The sequence below is a fragment of the Euprymna scolopes genome, chromosome 36, assembly GCF_053919585.1.
Source record: "Euprymna scolopes isolate OS-2025 chromosome 36, ASM5391958v1, whole genome shotgun sequence".
In the NCBI taxonomy this organism is placed as follows: Eukaryota; Metazoa; Mollusca; class Cephalopoda; order Sepiida; family Sepiolidae; genus Euprymna; species Euprymna scolopes.
In genome coordinates, this window is record NC_136517.1 from 58,226,286 (window position 1) to 58,245,864 (window position 19,579).

At 33.6% G+C, this 19,579-nt stretch overlaps 1 protein-coding gene across 2 annotated transcripts in view; it reads right to left on the reverse strand.

Annotated features, from left to right (window-relative positions):
* Window positions 1-8,354: 8,354 nt before the first annotated feature.
* The window catches only part of LOC145260526 (proteasome activator complex subunit 4A-like), a 220,073-nt gene continuing 208,848 nt past the window's right edge, over window positions 8,355-19,579 (reverse strand). The window contains exons 46-47 of one of the 2 annotated variants that reach the window (XM_080118719.1): window positions 15,564-15,741; window positions 8,355-9,266 (exon numbers count right to left, since the gene is read on the reverse strand). In XM_080118719.1, coding sequence (XP_079974845.1) covers window positions 15,607-15,741 — 135 coding nt within the window. In that variant the 3' untranslated portion in view covers window positions 8,355-9,266; window positions 15,564-15,606. Of the gene's footprint in view, window positions 9,267-15,559; window positions 15,742-19,579 lie in introns of both variants that reach the window. The other variant, XM_080118720.1, reaches the window with a different exon arrangement.

The window sequence follows — 19,579 nt, forward strand, 5'->3', positions numbered from 1 at the left end:
AGTTTTTTTTTTTTTATTTACAAAGTAAAATGTTGATTCTCCTATAAATAGGACACTGGGTACATGCGATATATTTTAGAAATCAAGAGATAAAATTTACACATAAGGAGCAAAGCAGTTCATGCAAAAAGTTACATTACATTTTTAGCAATAAGTTAATGGGAAGATTTGTTTATATAAGTTCATACATTATTAAACTAATGAAAGTTTAGAAAATTTCACAAGAATTTTTAAGAGGGGTTCAATAACTCTTAGAGAAGTTTAATGAATATAGATACATTTTATCCTTTTTTTTTAGAGTAATCTCTATATATAAAAGCAAAAATGTATGTATGTATGTTTGTGTGTATGTTTGGATGTCTGCTAAAAACTTTTGACAGACGCGACAAAAATTCACAAACTCGGTATCACATCGAAGAAAAATATTGAAAAATTGGCCAAATACGTTAACTTTTTCACCCCAAAATCGACAATTTGCGATGGGGGGGGGGGGTCAACAAAAACGGTCCTCTCGTGACAATGACCGATTCTATGCATGCGTCAGATGATGCCATGACCTGATTTACTTTAAATAGTTGAAAAACCGAACAAATTTCGTGAACATTGCCTTAGCTCAGTTGGTTAAGTCCTTGGTTCATTATCTAAACATTTTGGGTTCGAATCGTGGTGTGAGATTTTTTTTTTTTGATTTTTTAAATTTTAATATCGAAACAGGCTTATTTAAGCCATTTTTCACGTGTTCGTTTTTCTTTTTTCATCGTTCGTTTGCCTTACGTTAGTTTTTTTTGTGTTTTTTTTCCCCGCTTAGTGTTAACGTTGTTTTCTTTTTTACTTCGCTTATAACAAACAAACCTACATCGTCGTCGTAACGCTCGATGACTTCCGGCCGCGCACCTGTCAATTTGGTTCTTATATAAATTCAAACATCTTTCACTAACTCATTCTGGCTGGCCGATTTTATTTTCAAACTTCGCCTCAGGGCTTCGGGTTTTCTACAGGGAGGATTTTTTTTTTTTGCAAGTCATTCAACCCTCGACGTCGCATAAAAGGCATTATTTTGACCGCCCGTGACCTCACAACCACAGTAAGCACATCGGTAAAACTGTTTTTTTTTTTCACCTCTTCTTCCTCTGGCACATTACGGGTTCCAGCCTGCTTACTACTTTTTTTTTTTTTTTTGTTTAACCAACACCCTTACACACACCTATACTTTCTTTTCCGCCTTTGCGCCACGGGTTCAAGCCTGCCTGCCTAATACAATATTTAAAAAAATTTTTTTTTTTTTTTTTTTTTTTGCTCAACAGACACCTCCAAACACCCGGGCAACACTGGGCACCCAGGCTAGTTATACAAGAAGCAATACTATTTATACAGGGTGACCCCAAAAAAATCACAAAGCTAAATGGAGGCCATCTAGAACATGTGCTGGAGAACGGAAAAAAAGGCCAAAGACCCTAGTATTTTGATGTGATGTTTTGAATATAATAAACTAGTTATGACCAAAGTTTCATTTCATTCAGACAAAACACTAAGAAACGAGGCCTAATTAGAGTTGGGTCCTATTTTTTTTTTGGTCACCCTGTATATTAATTCATATTCTTGTGATTATTTTGATTTACTGTTCTCATCTTGAGTATTGTTTTCATGTTTTGGTCAACGTAACTTCTGACCTTCCTCAGGTGTGTCAGATTTGGATATCTGCAGAGTATTTAATTCACGAGGATATAATGCTCTCGTTCCATCAGCTATGACTGGGTAGAAGTTCTGAGCAATTTGAAGGTCAACAGATTACATCAACAAAAACGTTGTATAAATAACACTCAAGATAAAAACAATTGTCCGAATAAAACAATTCATCCTCATTTAAAAAATTCGGAAATATTATTTTCAAAAAGAAATTATTTGGTGCCCTAGGACAGTGGGATTACATGGGTTAAACTAGCTTGAAATCGAACTTATGTTAATTTTTCATTGAAATAGGATAAGTACACATGTCTCATGATCAGTGCTACTGTGAAACTGCAGTAAATTAAGCTAAGTCCCTTTTAATTATATAGTAGAACCCCGGGATATAGTGGCCCTAGGATACGTTTTTTTCAGGTTACGATGTGGAATACAATGTTTTTCCAGTCTCTGGTTACAGTATGTACCCTGCCTTATGGTGTTATTTTTAATGTTATTTGATTATATACATGTGTCTTATATACTGTACTGCATTTTGTTACTAATTTTTAATGCCATATTCCGAGGTTCTACTGCATATTATTGTTATACATATCAAGGAAGTTGTATCCCTTACTCTCCATCATGACGATCTAACTTTGGCCGTTCCTGGATTCCGGGTGGTCACTTGGTACTTACTCACAATTAGAAAGATAAAAATGTTGCCACTCTGATGAAGACTACAGATGTCGAAAAGTTCAGTTTCATCAAATTACCACTCTCTCTCTTACCTCAGGAGGAGGAGGAGGAGGAGGAGGAGGAGGAGGAGGAGGTTCTCGCATTTTACAGTATCAAATTATTACATGATCTCTCTCTCTCTCTCTCTTTCTGTTACCTTAGGAAGGAGAGGTTCGCAAGACTCGACACTTTTTTCCAAAACTGGAATTTCCCAAATTCTGAGAAAAAAATGTTAATTATTACCGTCGACTCACCTTTGCTGAATCACAGCAGTTATAAAGTCAATTGGCCTGTTTGTTAACAGAAATTCCTATTCAAACGATGAGAAAAATTCTTTTTTTTTTTTTTTTTTTTACCAGATTTCCTAATCAAATTGAAAGGTTTCCTTTTTCAGAAAACCCAAATTTCACATCAACCCGTTTCACTCCAATAATAGTCACAATTTTTTTTTTTTTTTTAAAAACAACCCTCTTTAGTTCTTTCATCAGTATCTTTTAGAGCAAACATGTCATATCATGCCTATTTAATAACAAAACAAACAAATTCTTAAATAATTCGTTTTTATTCTTTTAATATAAACAGTCAGATTTAAGAAAGGGGAGCGAGAGATAGGCGATTGCCTAAAACAAACCTTCAGCCTTCGGTGGACGGTGGGAGTTAAGCTGGCAGTATTACACAGGCAGCCCTTTTGGTTACGGTAACCAGACTAAAGTGGTTGCGTGGGATCAATCATTTAAAAGAAATAAGCAACACTAGCATGTTTAAGGCACTGGATATGCGAGCGAGCACACCACAGTATCGCAGTTCAAGGCAAAAAAAATATGTACAAGATTTTTAAATGACATTAAACTCTGCAACATCTTATCATATATATATATTAGATTTTCGAGTGTGAGATGATATATAACTATTTCTAAGCATGTAGGATTTTACATTGCAGAAATAATTATATATTTTCTCACATTAAAAAATCTAACGTTAATTTGCTTGCTTGGTTAGTTTGTTAGATGACATCATCCTAGGGAGTGTAAAATCCTACTTGTGAGACATCGGTCTGGGTTCTTAGTGGTTGGATTATTACACCCTTTAAAATATATTCCACAGTCTGACTTTGCTGTGGTTTGCTTGATCCGTGTTTAGCCATTAAGTTTTCTTGTATGTGGCACGGTACTCGCCTCACATGCAAGTGATTCAGGTTTCGAATTCAGAATTTGGATATGTTCAACTGATGAGCTCAAAATTTGGGTCTTGGACTTTTGGTATGTGGCTTTCATGGCTTGTGTGAGCTGCGCCATTCTCGATTGTGGAAATATATATATTATATATAACGCCTTTAATGGATAACCTACCCAGACTTATATATATATATATACACTTACTAGTTGTAATTACCTAGTGTTGCTCGGGATCCAGTGAAATCATTTTAGTTTTTAATTGAACATTTTTTTTTTTGCACGTTTAAAACTTGAGGTATGCACCTATATTTTTTTTTTATTTAAAGAGTTATCTCCCTTGCTGATTTGTACTTTTTAGGTTATAATTTAAAAATGTTTTATATTAGCAGCTATCTGGGCCATACAAGGGAACTTTTTTTAAAAATGAAAATTGGCTAGTCAAAAACACTGGATTGTCAGCATAAATGTTATTTATTTTGAAAATTCAACAAGATAACTAAGTGTTAGATAAAAATTGAAAATTCATCCAAGAACACTTATTAGAGAAGAATATCTCTAATAATCAGTTAAATAATAAAAGAGTGGCACTTACGATTAGAGGCTGCATCATTATTTTGGTGATGAAATAGATTTTTTTTTTAACTGCAGATTATTGATAATTATGTTTTAAACACGACTATCAAAAAATAATCTTCCTTTACAATTGTACCATTGTTTCTGCTAAAATTATACTGGTTATAAAAGTTCAGTTATTATTTCACATTAACAGTAATACAATGGACCTTCGTTAGCCCAGGAAAATAATTCTTTTCTCAATAATCTATTATTATACTAACGTAGAGTCAATTAACATTTGTTTCCATAAAGCTAATTTCCTATAACCAAACCTGAACCAAAGCATCATTCACACTAGGTGGGCTGAACCAGCTTCCACCAAAGGAGGAAGTCCTAGGGAAATATCAAATTCACAAGCAGTGCCCAGTTGCTTGTATATCGCTGTCAGAGGAAATGACAACATTAAGTTTTTGTAATGTTCTCTTACATACAGTGCTTGGAATACACAAATAGTCACCCATCTGGTTCTGACTAGGCTCAATGTACTTAACTTTAGTGATCTAACAGAAACCAGTATATTAATGTGATTATGCGAGATTGAGCTCCAATCTCTACTTTCTCCTTTTAAGACATTACCAGCAAAAACCACTTCTCTTTCTACAATCACACAAAATATGTTAAATCTTAGTTTTGGGATTGAGTTATGTTAAAAAAAAATCCATTTTAATTGTTCTAATTAGTCATAATTTGCAACTTTCTCATCAAGTCACCAATCTCTTACTAAATTTCTGTCCGTCACTTTCACTCTCTCTCACTGTATGTTAGACATCTTCCTCTTTATTTTATATTGTATTACTCTTGCTTCTATCACTCTCTTCCCGTTTATTAACACTAGTAAAAAAAAAAACTAACTTTAAAAACAAAATATTGGAATAGGCCACAATAAAAAATAGGGAATATCACCACAGTATTAATACTATTTAACTCATAACTGGAGAACGAGAGAGAAAGAAAGAGATATACCAAATAGAAAGACTAATATTGGATTTTGTTTTTTATTTCTTTAAATTTAACTGGCTTTCCAAATGCAATAATTCCAAGATCCAAACAATCTCACCTAAGCTCAATGGCTGACATTATTTTTTTCAATAGTGTTATAAACATATATACAGCATAATCATGTTGACACCAGTTCTCACCAAATCATCAAAGTTAAGCAACAATGATCCTGGCCAGTACCAAATAGGTGACCATTTGGGAATGCTAGATATTGTATGTACCACACTTAGACGTAAAAATTTCCAGGTGGGTATCTGGAGGCGTGTTTCATTTTCTGGGAGAGATGCGTCCCCAGTTTTTATTAAGACATGCGTCTAGGAAAAGGAAAACTGATGTAAAAATCTGAGTTCTATTGTACTGTCTGCTCTGTCTTGTGGCAGCCATTGCACTGACAAAGATTAACAGTTGTACCTAAAAATGTGGTTGGCTCTGCACAACGCCTTCACCACTATAAACAAATCATCTGTGTGGATTTTGAGCAACTTAGTCACTGTGGTGGAGCTCATATGTTAAAATCGACAGAATAAACATGGTTATCACTAATTAACTGTAGTTACGTTTTTATAAAGATAGTCCTAAAATGAGGCATCTACTTTTCCAAAACAGAGATAAACAAAATCAAAATACTGTTATATGCATGGATAAACAGAAAACAAACAATAAAAAGTTTTTTTTTTTTCTTTCATAAAATTTGACAAAAAACATTAAGCATAATTTTTTTTTTTTTTTTTGAACAGGTTTGCTTCAAACTACTGACCTTGCAAATAATATTTTTTTTTTTACTTCAGTTCATTTTTTTTTTTTTATTGCACTGATTATTAAACACATTCTTCTCCAATAAAGATTCATAAAGTAGGCACGAGGCAACAAGGGATCTAAATCAAAAGGGAAGGCAAGAAACAGCTTTTTTTTTTTTTTTTCCTTTTTTACAATGCATTACTTGAATGATGAAATTTTTTTTTTTTTTTTAAATTTGGATTATTCAGACTACTATTCTTATCGTGAATGTTATTTCCACATTTCAACTGATGTAACCTGTGAACTTCTTCAGATGCCTCTTATCAAACCAGACAATCTTTATATCAAACTGGTGAATCTACACAAAATTTCAAACCAAACTTTTTATTTACTCCATGACTGAGAACAATCTACGTCCATGAATTAGATAAAGAGTTCACTTAAAAATTCCATATCGATTCGAAAGTTTGGCATAAAAATTCCAATCATATTCAGTTTAATCCCCATTTTACATGTGTTTAGACAGCTTTTACAAATTGACTTCCAGACAAACCTATTTCTGGCCAAGTTTTTATTTATCTCACTTTTTCAAGTCCATACTGTTACTTCCTTCCATGTTTTCCATGGCCTGCTCCTGCTAACTTACTGCTACCTAAACTAACCCAAAAACACTTCTCCCTTTTTTTGACATGACCATACTAAGGCAGTCTTCTGTTCTGCACACATCTCCCGATTCTGTCCAAATTTAATCCTCCTTCATGGTCACCTGAACTAAGCCTATCTTTAAGATACATTACATATCCATTATATCATTTCTTTCTATGCAAGATATGTCCTCAACCTTCTAGAGTTGGATAAAAAACACCGGAGGAATCTTGGAAATTAAATCAGCAGAAACTTTATAAGAATAATATTCAAGAGGAATACAGTAGTCGAAATAATCCAAATTATTAATTGTCATTTAAAAACTCCAAAGCATTTTAAAAATGTTATCATTTTTGTTTAATGCTATTTTAAAATATAAATAAATGTAAAAGTCGAAATAATTCAAATTCATTTTTACAGGAAGTGCAAAAAAAGAAAAGAAAAATAGCACAAATAATCCTTCATCTTAAAATACATAAAAGAAAAGAAATTCTTACATCCAAGTAGATACAATTTGATTTTCCTTGTCAAATTTTAAGAGAAAAATCAATCAAATCAAGTTTTCATTTCATCATATAAACAAAAAAAACAAACAAATGCATTGAAAATTTAAAATTGAACCATTCCACGATAAGGAACATGTGTGCGTGGAGGAGGGAGGTTACTTAAATGAGTTTTTTTTTTTTCACATTTTGTTTTCTACAATTAACTCATTTTCATAAAAGAGTATATTTCGTTTACTTACTTCTCATAAAGGCAAAGTTAGACACAAGGTCAATTTATTGTAAGAATCCAGTTCCTCCCCAAAAAGGAATGGGCACTGAATTGATACAAAATTAAGCTTGGCATTCCTCAATGAGGATGCTTTAATCATAAATGAATCCTATCTCTCAAAAGAGGAAGTAATGTCTGGAAGGTCTCCTAAGATTGACCAGGACAAATACTACACCTTGATCGTAACCAGGTAATATCGGAGAGCATATTATGACTAAAAACAATCAATAAAACAAAAGGATTAACTTGGATTTGATGTGTTTGCAACAGATTCAAATCCAACTGAAGTTGTTTTCCACAAGTCATAAAAAATTATTTTTAAATATCTGATTTTAAGCTTGAATTAAAAAATAAAACGTTTGTATTATCTGCTTAAGTTATCCCCAACAAAACAAGCGATCCGCATCCCATTTCTCAATTAAAAAGCAGATGCAATGCTTACTAATTTGTCTATTACGAACCCCCATTCTATCCATAAAAGAAGCACACACATATATGACCCCCCCTCCCCATTTTTAAATATCTTTTATCAATTCCCATTCATCACAGCTTGAAGGTAAAACAAATACGGAGAGGGAGAGGGGGCTGTACAGAAAAAAATGTAAGTAGCAATAATAATAAAAATAATAATAAAATCATTCATATAAAATAGAGATCATTCATAAACAGTGGAATCTGCAATTTCAAAAGTTGGCAAACAAACCCAACAAAGTCCATTTGTTTATATAATTTACGAAACATCAATTTCAACACTGACGAAAACAAAGAGTGTTATTTTGATTTTGGTTTCAATTAAACGTGAAATTTGCCGTCATCAAGAAACCACTTTTGTCAAAAGTTTTTTTTTTTTTTTTTTTTTAGATTGGGTTTGTCATTTTGTTATTTTACAAATTGTACAGTCATAATTTTTTCATTTTGCGTTTGAAAAAGAGTCACATTTTTGAACGGAAAAGAGGCGCCGTGTTAAAATAAGTGAATATATATATATATTTTTTTTCTTTTTTTAACCAAGAGGAAAAAATTTAAATAAAAATTTAAAAAAAAGGTGAAAAAAATATTTGCGGTTTATCATCTGTTATTTTTCAACTTAATTCTCCAACTTTTTCAAATAAAAAAATGCTATGTTGTCATTTTTGTGTCAACAATTCTTATTACAAAGAATTAATGAAAAAATAGTTTGTTCTTGTAAGATTTTCAGAATTTTGTAAATTTCAGACACAAGTATGTAGGGCAGCCATTTTGACTGCCTAAAATCGTTACATGAGGGAAGGTTAGAATTAGGAGTTGATGAAGGAAATACAAGTATAAATAATACTTTAATAAATATATTTCTGGAAAAAGAAAAAAAATGCTGGTTGGATAACTACCTTCTGTATTTGGAAAAAGTTGAAAAATTAAATTGAACAATGGCGATTTATATCCTACAACTATTTGGGGGTGGGGATTTAGCAAGAGAAAAGTCGTGAAGTCTTGTTGCTGTTTTCTTTTTTGCTTCTTTTTTTTAAAAATGGGGTAAAAGTTTGTTGTAGAACAGTGAGAAATATTTACATTTTTTTTTAAATTTCATTTATTTATTTTTCTTGTAAAGCTGAAAAAATTAGTTTATTCTGAAAATTGCATTTTGGAGCAGCAGATGATTTTTTTTTTCTTTTTACAAGATCAAATTAGATTTTTTTTTCATTGATATAAGAATGCGAAAGAATTAGGTTGGGGGTGGGGTGGAGGGAGATTATGCCCCCCCCCCACATCAATCATATACTGATAAAAGCGGCAACCTTTCACAACTAGCAGTGCCAGCATCGAATCTCTTTGATTGTTCAAGTAGATCAGCACCTTTATCGACATTCAACACGAGTCGAAAATGATGCCATCATTTTCGTAGAAAAAAAGGGAAAAAGGATTTACAATTTTGTTGCCTACCTGAAAAAAAAAAAAAAAAAATTAATATTTTGTTACAAAGACAAAAGACAATAAATGCTTATTCAGAATTTCCCTACATTAAAAAAAACAAACAAAAAAAACAAAATAGAGAAATATCTGTACAATGTCCATATATGTGATGGAAAAAAATGTCTTCCAAAAATCATATAAATTTATCAAGTAATTTTTTTTATAAAGAAAATCATTTTTAAGCAAACATAAGTTTTTCCAATGTCTGCATATTAAGAATGGCTTTCTAAAATCTCAAGTTTGAATTATTTAGAGTTATTTCCCTTGTTTTTATGATATCGTACTGATTTTTTGAGCACAAAATTTGATTTTCTTATTTAAAAATAAAACTATTAGATCGATTTATGTGATTGTTGGTGTACAATATTTTCTTTCTGTCATGGGTACATACATCATACAGATTTGTTTTTTGTTTTGCTTTTTTAATATAGGTGGAATTCTAGACAAGCACCAAAAAAATATAAAAGATTTTGTGTACATTTTTCAGAGAAAGTGGGAATTCTACTCTAAGATAAACAAAGTTCAATTGGGAGGGAGAGCTTTTAGAAAGAAAAAAGAAAAAAAACCCAAAACACTAGTGTATATTATTCAAGAATAGTTGTATGATAGAAAATGGTAAATATACGGAATGAGAGGCTTTGCAAATCTGTGCTTTCCGTAAGAATTTATGAAGATGTTTGAATAACTGTTTTGCACATTTAGCTTTTTCCATTGTGGAAGGAATGGATTTAATCTGACAATGACCAGACTTTCAGTTAGGTCAACATCAACTGAAATTGGGAAACTGAGAAAAAGAAGCTGAAGTGATAACTATTTGAGTTTATATAGCAAATCGCAACGTTGTGCGCTTGCACGTTCTGATAATCGTGGGCGTTGGAAACAGTGATTGTTATGAAAATGTTCCTCAGAAGATTTGTTCCGGCCGTATGTAGCAGTCACTACAAGTTCATAGAGCCTGAAAAAATATAACTTATGAATAGGGAGTTGGCAATCCTATTAATGCCTTACAGAAAATTATTCACATGTGTGCATGTATCTAGCACATGAATGACAAAAGTAGTGTAGGAAGTGAGGAGACTCATAGGTGACTTGACAGACATTTTATTTACAAGGAGGCAATGCATAGAATGATACAAATTACACCTACCAGTCTTAGTCCGATATTATTTCAATTTGTGTGTCGCAACAAGGACAGAAGTAATATATCTACATCTTCATTTACCTGGATTCAAAGTCATCTTGTTATCCTGTTCTCGCATCTCTACACGAGAACTTGCATAACAGAGGTAAAAAGAAGGTAACTTGCCTGAAACAGAAACGCACTTAGATTTCTTTGATTGAAGTTCTAGCGTCTTAATGCCTGTTCTCTTTAAAATAAAAATGCTATAAACAATATATTGCATACATGAATTATTACAAGTGAAAGATTTGTTTCTCGTAAGGAACAGATACTGTACTTTGATCCTATCTTGAAGGTTGGGAGATATTTTTCTCGTTGGTATGATGAGGGAGAGGAACACTACCAGCCTAAAGTTGGACAGTTTTATTGTAGCACCTCTTCAGCCTACTCCATGGTAAGTGCATCTTAGACCTATATGATTGGCCGTTCTATTAAATGACTCGATATTTATCTCCCATCCACAATAGGGATGGCAATGTGATATTAGAGTCAGACAGCAGGATTTGAAGAGCCAGCAGCCTACAGGAAAAGCATTCTGGCCTACAATAATTGCATGGGTAGCCTTGTCAGCATTGTTTGATAGAGGTGATTAGCAATAAACTAACCTCTTTTCAAAAGGGATGATTTTATTCCTTTCAACTATCATTAATGCAACTAATTTATGTTGATTGATTGATTGGTTTTATGGCATATCAACTTATGTGGTCATTTAATGCCAGAGTCTTTTATATACATTAATAGTTATAGGTTTTATGTATGTATCTGGTGTTCAGTGTCTATGTTTATATAGTTAGATAAGGTATTTTTTTTATAAATTTTGTTGAGTAACCCTGTTATCTTCAGATATTTGAGAAGAGTAGTTGGGTCTACATGAGTGAATATGTCTTTTACAGTTTTTTCATTATATAGATTCAGTCGGTTTGTTTTCAAGTCTTTGCATCTTCTTAATATGTGATTTACTGTGTATGGTTCCTGGCAGGGTGTGCAAAGTATGGCTTCTTCTTTTTTGAGTAGGTAGGAGTGTGTTATAGAGGTATGACCTATTCAGTCTTGTTATTATAACTTCCTCATTTCTGGTCATTCTTTTGTTTGGTTTCTGTTTTCCTATGGTTTCCTGGATTTGGTATAGCTTGTTTCTAGTGCAGGAGTTCCATGACTCTTGCCATGTGTTTCTAATATATTTGTTAATGATTTGTTTTAGATCGGTATGAGGGATCTTATTGGTTATGGTCAAATTTAGTGCTGCTTTGTCAGCTCTATCATTACCCTTTATGTTGATATGACTGGGTATCCAACAAAAGAGAATGTTTTTATCATTAGGAATATCATCAAATCTATTTAGAGTTTTGGTGATTATTGCGTTCGTTGGTTTCCTGTTTTCCAGTGTTTCGAGTACTGATTTGGCATCTGAGCAGATAATGAATCTTTCATCTTTAGAAGATTCTATAAGATCAAGTGCCATACCAATGACTGATACTTCAGCACTGTAGATCGATGCTTTGTCTGGTAATCTTTTGATTAGGATTGTTTTATTATGTATGGCTGCACATCCAACATTATCTCCATCTTTTGAACCGTCTGTATAAATTGTTGAGTGTTTGGGATATTTATCTTTGATTATTTGGAATTTTTCTTGATAGATGATTGGACTGGTTTTTGTTTTAGGGTATTTAATTAGGTCTGATATTATTTTTGGTTGTTTTGTCAGCCAGGATATTTAGGTTTTACAGATTCGTGTATTGTTGCAATATCTATCTGGGCTTTATTTATGGATTCTTCCATATGTAGGCTAAATGGTTTTATAAAATGTTCTTTTCTATCAAAGAGGTTTTTGTATTGGGGGTGGAAGACACATTTGTAGGCAGGATTAGTTGGACATGAAGCCAATTTTGTATAATATTGTAGTCCTAGTTTTTCTCTTCTAAGTGATAATGAGGGTTCATCTGCTTCTACATATAAACTTTCCACTGAGGAGGTGGGGGAGGCTCCTAGAGCCAATCTTAGTCCTTGGTGATGTATTGTGTCTAATTCCTTTATGTAGGACTTTCTTGCGGATCCATAGATATAGCATCGATAATCCAACTTGGATCTGACAAAGGATCTGTATAATTTAATTACCGAGTCTTTGTCTGCACCCCAGTCTGTAGGAGCTACTACTTTTAAGAGTTGGATGGCTTTGTTGCATTTTTGTTTGAGGTATTTAATATGGGGAATGAATGTTAGCTTTTTATCGAAGATAATGCCCAGATATTTATACTGATCAACTATAGGTATAATTTCATTATCGAGTTTTAGTATTGGGTCATGATGCATTTTCCGGGTTTGGCAGAAATGAATGGCTTTTGTTTTTTCTTTTGAAAATTTAAAAACATTTTTTGTTGTCCATTCATTTATTTTGTTTAGACACAGTTGTAAATGGCCTTCTATTCTTGTAATATATTTTGATCTATAACAGATCAGGAAATCATCCACAGAGGGCACATTCTGTTCCTACATTTATATTTTTGACGATGTTATTTATTTTAATGCTAAAAAGTGTGACAGACAGGATGCTTCCTTGTGGTATCCCCCCCCTCCGTTTCTTGTTTTTTACTGATGAATAGAGTATCACCTAATCGTACATTAAATTGTCTATCATTTATAAAATTTGTGATGAAAATGGGCATTCTGCCTTTTAATCCAAACTCTTGTAGATCTTTTATAATGCCATGCCTCCATGCAGAGTCGTATGTTTTTCAATATCGAAAAAGACTGCCGTAAGATGTTCTTTCTTGATAAAGGCTTCTCTGATGAAGGTTTCTAGCCGGATCAGGTGGTCCATGGGGCTTCTTTCATTCCTAAATCCTGACTGATAATCTGTAATCAGATTATTTTTCTCAAGGTACCATATTAATCTGCTGTTAATCATTCTTTCCTTTATTTTGGAAATACAGCTAGTGAGTGCTATAGGTCAGTAATTCATGGGATTTGTAGAGACCTTTGATGATTTAGGTAGAGGGATTACTATGGTCTGCCTCCATATTTCAGGGACGTTGCCACTTCCCCAAATATCATTGAATATTTGTAGTAGGTAATCTGTAGACGTATCAGGAAGTTGTTTTATAAATTGATAATGGATTTGATCAGGGCCAACAGCTGAGTCATGAGCTTTGCCTAGGGATACTTTCAATTAATTTTTAGAGAATGGCTGGTTGTATTTTTCTGTATTATTTGTCTGAAACTGGAGTTTTTCCTTTTCTGCTTTTTCCTTAATAATTTGGAATTTTTGGTTAGATTTTTTGGAGGAGGAGTTTTTTTGCAAAAGTTTCAGCAAGACAATTTACCATTTCTTTCTTGTTAGTAATTTTTTGGTTATTATAGATCAGGTGTTTAGTAGGGTTGCTGTTACTTTTACCTGAGATTTTACGGATCATGTCCCAGACCTTTTTACTTTTTGTATTTGTATTTATTTTTGATACATAGTTTTTCCATGATGTTCGCTTCGATTCTTTAATGATTTTACGAGCTTTAGCTCTACTGTTTTTATATTTATCGAGATTTTTTTTAGTTGGTTCTTTTTTGAATTTCCTTAGCATAGCTCGACGAGTTCTGATGGCTACTTTGCATTTTTCGTCAAACCAGAGTTTATTATGTTTTGGGGAGGTAGAGCTTTTTGGAATACATTCCTCCACAATATTATACAGTGTATTAGTAAAATGTGTGATATTATTTTGGTTTGGGTTATCCGTTGGTAATTTAGTCTGGCATAAATTTTGGAATTTTTTCCAATCAGCCTTCTGTAAATTCCATTGGGGTATTTTGTTTTCTGGCATTGGATCATTGTTTTCCAGTGTAATGGGAAAGTGGTCACTTCCATATGGCTCTTCTAGTACATTCCATTTGTAATCCAAGGCAAGTGTTGGATCACACAATGTTAAATCACTTGATGTGAATGTACGAGTTCCTGGGTGTAAATAAGTGTGTGTTTTATCATTAAAGAGGTATAGATTTTCGTTATTATATTTTCTATAATTTTTCCCTTTTTGCTTGTTTTTCACTTCCCCATATCTCATTATGGTTGTTTAAGTCTCCCATAATGATGTATGACTTTGGAAGTTACTGTATTAGTTTGCTCAGATCTGTTTCGGAGATGCTTTCATTGGGGGGTATGTATAGTGAGCAAATGTTGATGGTTTTGTGGAGTGTTACTTTCATTGCAGTAGTCTAGTTTAGTATTAAGTTGTATTTGACTTTAGGGTATGTCATTTCTAATAAGGATTGATGTACCTCCACAGGCTCCAAGTCCAGTATTGTGTATATATAGTTATACTGATTTAAATTTTTATATTGTCATCCGATTTCATAAAGGTTTCTCGGAGACAGATTACTACTGGAAGAAAGTTATAGAGTAGAATAGTGAGCTCATTTAGGTTTGCCTTTAAACCATGACAATTCCACTGGATTATATTATTTGTTTCATTTCTATCTGGTATGATTCTGTGTGTCATGTTTGTATTTTAGTTTGTTATTTGGGTGTTTTGGGTTTAGTTATCTTTATGTTTGCCTTAGATCCTTGGCAGTCCCATCGAATGATAGTTTGAGTTTTTTTTTTTTGTGGCCTGTCATTTTATTTGACGGAGGGAGAGAGGGGGGAGAGGGAGGGGGTAAGACGGAGGGAGGGAGAGAGAGGGGGGAAGAAAGACAGAGAGAGGGAGGGGGTAAGAAAGACGGGGGGGGTGAAGAAAGAGAGGACGGGGGAAGAAAGAGAGGACGGGGGAAGAAAGAGAGGACGGGGGAAGAAAGAGAGGACGGGGGAAGAAAGAGAGGACGGGGGAAGAAAGAGAGGACGGGGGAAGAAAGAGAGGACGGGGGAAGAAAGAGAGGACGGGGGAAGAAAGAGAGGGGGGGAAGAAAGAGAGGGGGGGAAGAAAGAGAGGGGGGGAAGAAAGAGAGGGGAGGAAGAAAGAGAGGGGAGGAAGAGAGGGGGGGGTAGAGGGGGGAAGAAAGAGAGGGGGGGAGAGGGGGGATAGAGAGGGGGAAGAGGGGGGAAGAAAGAGAGGGGGGGGAAGAAAGAGAGAGGGGAAAGAAAGAGAGGGAGAAAAACTTACTGAAGTATACACAGATGGAATATGTATATATGCATATCCTATTTTATGCATAATAATTTGGTGAAACAAGCAGATCTGTGAGGACAAGCAGTTGATCATCTGTGAATTTCTGTTTGTGATCATGCCAATTGTCATGGTGCGTACGACGGAAATTGGACAAAGTTTTCTTCACTGTCATCTATAGAGAAAAAAAAATAAGATAACGACTTCAAACCAAATACTCGACAAACACGGATTTGTATTAAAAAAATCAACACGTAAAAAAGTTATGCTCAAATTGAGGTAGATATACTTATGATACCTCTCTCCCCATCTATTACTGATGGAGATTTGGTATCTGCCTGTTTGAAGCTGAAACTACACTATTAATTTTGTTAATATTGTACTTTTATACTATCTTTTAATGTTCATTTTAGCGAGGAGATAGTACAGTATCTGCTCTATTTTCATGATATCATCCTCCCAGGTATTACCACCTTTTTTCGGGGAAGTAGTATAGTATATAGCCGTTCATTATCATGACATCTTCCTAGGCTAACAAAGTTTGTTTTCATATGGCTTTTTATCTATATACTATAATACAAAATAGATGTTAGAATAAACCTTAATACTGAGATTGAATTATGTTTGAAAGCAAAAAAAAAAAATTCCTGTTCTACTTAGCTGTAATTTAAACAAGTCACTGATCTCTCTCTTAACTATCTAGGTATTTCTCTCATGTTCTCTCACTATTCTGATTCAATCACTTTCTAATATTTTAAAACGTCTCTTGGAGCATTCTGGAAAATATGATTTTTCTCAGCATAACTACACACACACACACACACACCATAGACATGTTATCAGATGGCAAAATGTTTCTTTACTTCTATATAAAAATAATAACCACGCAGAAGTAAAGAGAATTATTATCTTCAGGTATGCAAGAAAAATGTCTTAACAGATATGAACTTTCAAATGAAATCAAGGTAGAACAGTGGTAAGTGTTATGATTCTATGAATCATAGGTACATCTAGTATTTACAGAATGGAATAATAAAATTGTCATCATAGAAAAGACATGTTTCCATTTCCATTTGATGAAAACCGGTTTTCTTGTCTTGTTGCAAACAATCTACTAGTTGGTCAGTTGTGTACAAATCCCAGGCATGATAGGAGCCTTCTATCATGTCTGAAAGTGACACAATGTTCAACGAGCAAGATCAGAGATGTGCCACTGTACAACTCATGCTTTGCTGATCCAAGTTATGAAAACAGGATCATTGCCAGCACCCTCAAAATGAAAATCTGGACAGTTCAACACTTGAAGGCACAGCTCAATGAAGTTTCCAGCCACAATTATGGTCTTTGGTGTGGTTTTAAGTGAGGGCCACATTATGCCACCTCACATCTTCGAAGTCGGCTTGAAAGTCAACTCTAAAATGTACCTGGATGTGTTGAAGAGTGATGATCCCCTGGTGCAATCAGATGGTTGCTGGCAGACCCGGAGTGTGGCACCAGGACTCTGCTTCGACCCACAAGTCCAAAGAACGGCAGACTTGGCTTCAGAAGGAGTGCTACTACTTTGTACCCTTCTCTGACTGGCCACCTCCTCCTCCGACCTGAACCTGCTGGACTACTTCGTTTAATCATACATCGAGAACATCACCAACATGACCTCCCACAACACCAAAGTAAGCCTGATAGTTACCATCCACCAAATATTCCACCAGCGCTTGTAGAAAAAGCATGCTTCCAGTTCGTGACCTGTATCGAGGCAGTGATTGAGGCTGAAGTCGACTACATTGAATAGACGTAAGCTCTACTACATAATCAAGTTAACCGAATTGATTTTTTCCATAAAAGTTTTAAAATAAAGCTGTAGTGTTGTTTATTTTAGGGCAACACTTATCATTCCACCCTGACAACTTCCATGTTTTTGATGTTCTACACTAGCCTTTAAATATTTGCCGAATTAGCCTATTTCACGTGTAAAATATATATTCCTGATTTTAATTCCTATTTTTAAGGCTGAAAAAAAAAAAAAAAAAAGTTTCATTTATCCTTTTCACCCATCAAAACTTTTTTGCAATGGCTGAAATAAAAACTGTAGCAGCAAGCAAATGGTTCACATGACACAATGTGTTCTTGAAAAGTCATGCGATGAAGAGAATGAATCTTGCTTTCCACAAAACAATGGACAATGCACTTAAAACAAATGAGATTGGACTAAGTTTATATTGGAGTTTTTCTTTTTAAACTTATGTATGCTCTGCTCCACACTGAGCTCTCACACTTGGACACAAAAAAAACCTACATAAATCTCATGATGACATATATAAGATAATAAACTAGCAAAGATACCCGTACTTAGCATGTTATTTTTCTGTATGCTCGCAGGCACCCTTGTGGATGTTGTAAGAACTGCATCAAGTATGACCTTAAAAAATGGTGTGCACCATATCTAGGTTGGAAATCATCATCATTTCAGGTTTGGTCATGATCAGTACAGTAATGCGAGCTGTAGGAGGATTATATATACATAGGCTATGACCTTGACCATTGATATTTACCTTGGAAAATGGCATGCACTATCCCTAGGCAGGGGACCATCATGTTAGGTTTGGTCATAATTGGTTCCCTGGTGTGGGCTGTAGGAGAGTTGCATACACAGACATGAACACTACTACTTTATATAGAGATTATAAATATAGATATTTTATATTAGATCCTATCTTGATAAAAGAATGATCAATACTATAAATAGAACATTTAAGTCAAACTAAAATGTTGAAAAATAAAAATTTAGTTTATTAATTCATCTAATTTTTCTAAGAACTTTTAGATTCTGATTTAAGTGGATTGATTCACATCAATTTCATGGATTTTTTGTCATTTGACTAAATTTGAATTCATAAACTTCACTTTTCAATATATCTTTCTACAATTTTAATATCTTTTTCGAACATTAAAATTTTCAAAGTTGATGTTAACTAGCAATTCTATATTTTTTATTTTGCTAGTTATTTCATCTGGAGAAAAAAAAGGCTTAATTTTTTTAAAAATCTTTCATTTTATTACTTGTTTTTAAACATTTGATAAATTAATAAATGTAATTTTTTTTTTTCTTAAATTCCCTGAACAGAACAGTTTTTGCATTCCTTTTTATAGCCCTTCACAAAGATTTAATTCAACATATAATGTAATCAAAATTAGAATATGGATTTTAAATATAAGATTTAGGAATCTTATATCTAAAAAGGGTTCTTAAAAAAATGAAATTCAAACAATATTCCTTAATTTGTGTCTAATATCTACGGATAAAATTCAATGTAAATCTTATGTTTGGATTTTCAAAATAGGAGATTGTGCTGATATTATGAAAACATTTATTCACAAATATTCCCTAAATTTCAGTTTGTAGTATTTTAAAATGTTAAATACTACAAACTGAAATTTGGAGAATTTAGATTGTACTTTTATCATTTTCTTTTTTTTTTTTAAGAGTTTCAATTTAGATAAGAGGTGCTGAACAAGTGGTTATGCAGAATACCAGACATGCAACACAAGTAGACAATCAGCTGACCCTCCATCTACTAAGATTGTGGCCTCAGAAAATCCAACCAGGGATGAGTGCAGGGTCGCTTTCCATGTGCGACATGGCACTAAAAACATCCCAATATTATTCAACTGTTGATGGAGCAGCCACTCTAAGCGCAACCAAAGAGTTAGGGCTCCTGTACTACCAGTCAGGAACAGCAGCCAGGAACTGTCAATCCGGTACCCTCAACCCATCAGATGATGGTCAACCCAATCTGCTAATATATATTATATTAATAATATATGGAATATTTGTGAATTAATGTCTTATACCTGTTGTTAAATTTTCACAAAATTTGGAGATATCTGAATTTTTGCAAGGGCTTCCATCCCTTTGCATAAAACTAAAATAAAATATAGTATATAACCACCCCTTATTGGGAGCTATTAGTTATAAAATATTTATATCCACAGTGTGTAAAATTTTAAAAGTCAGA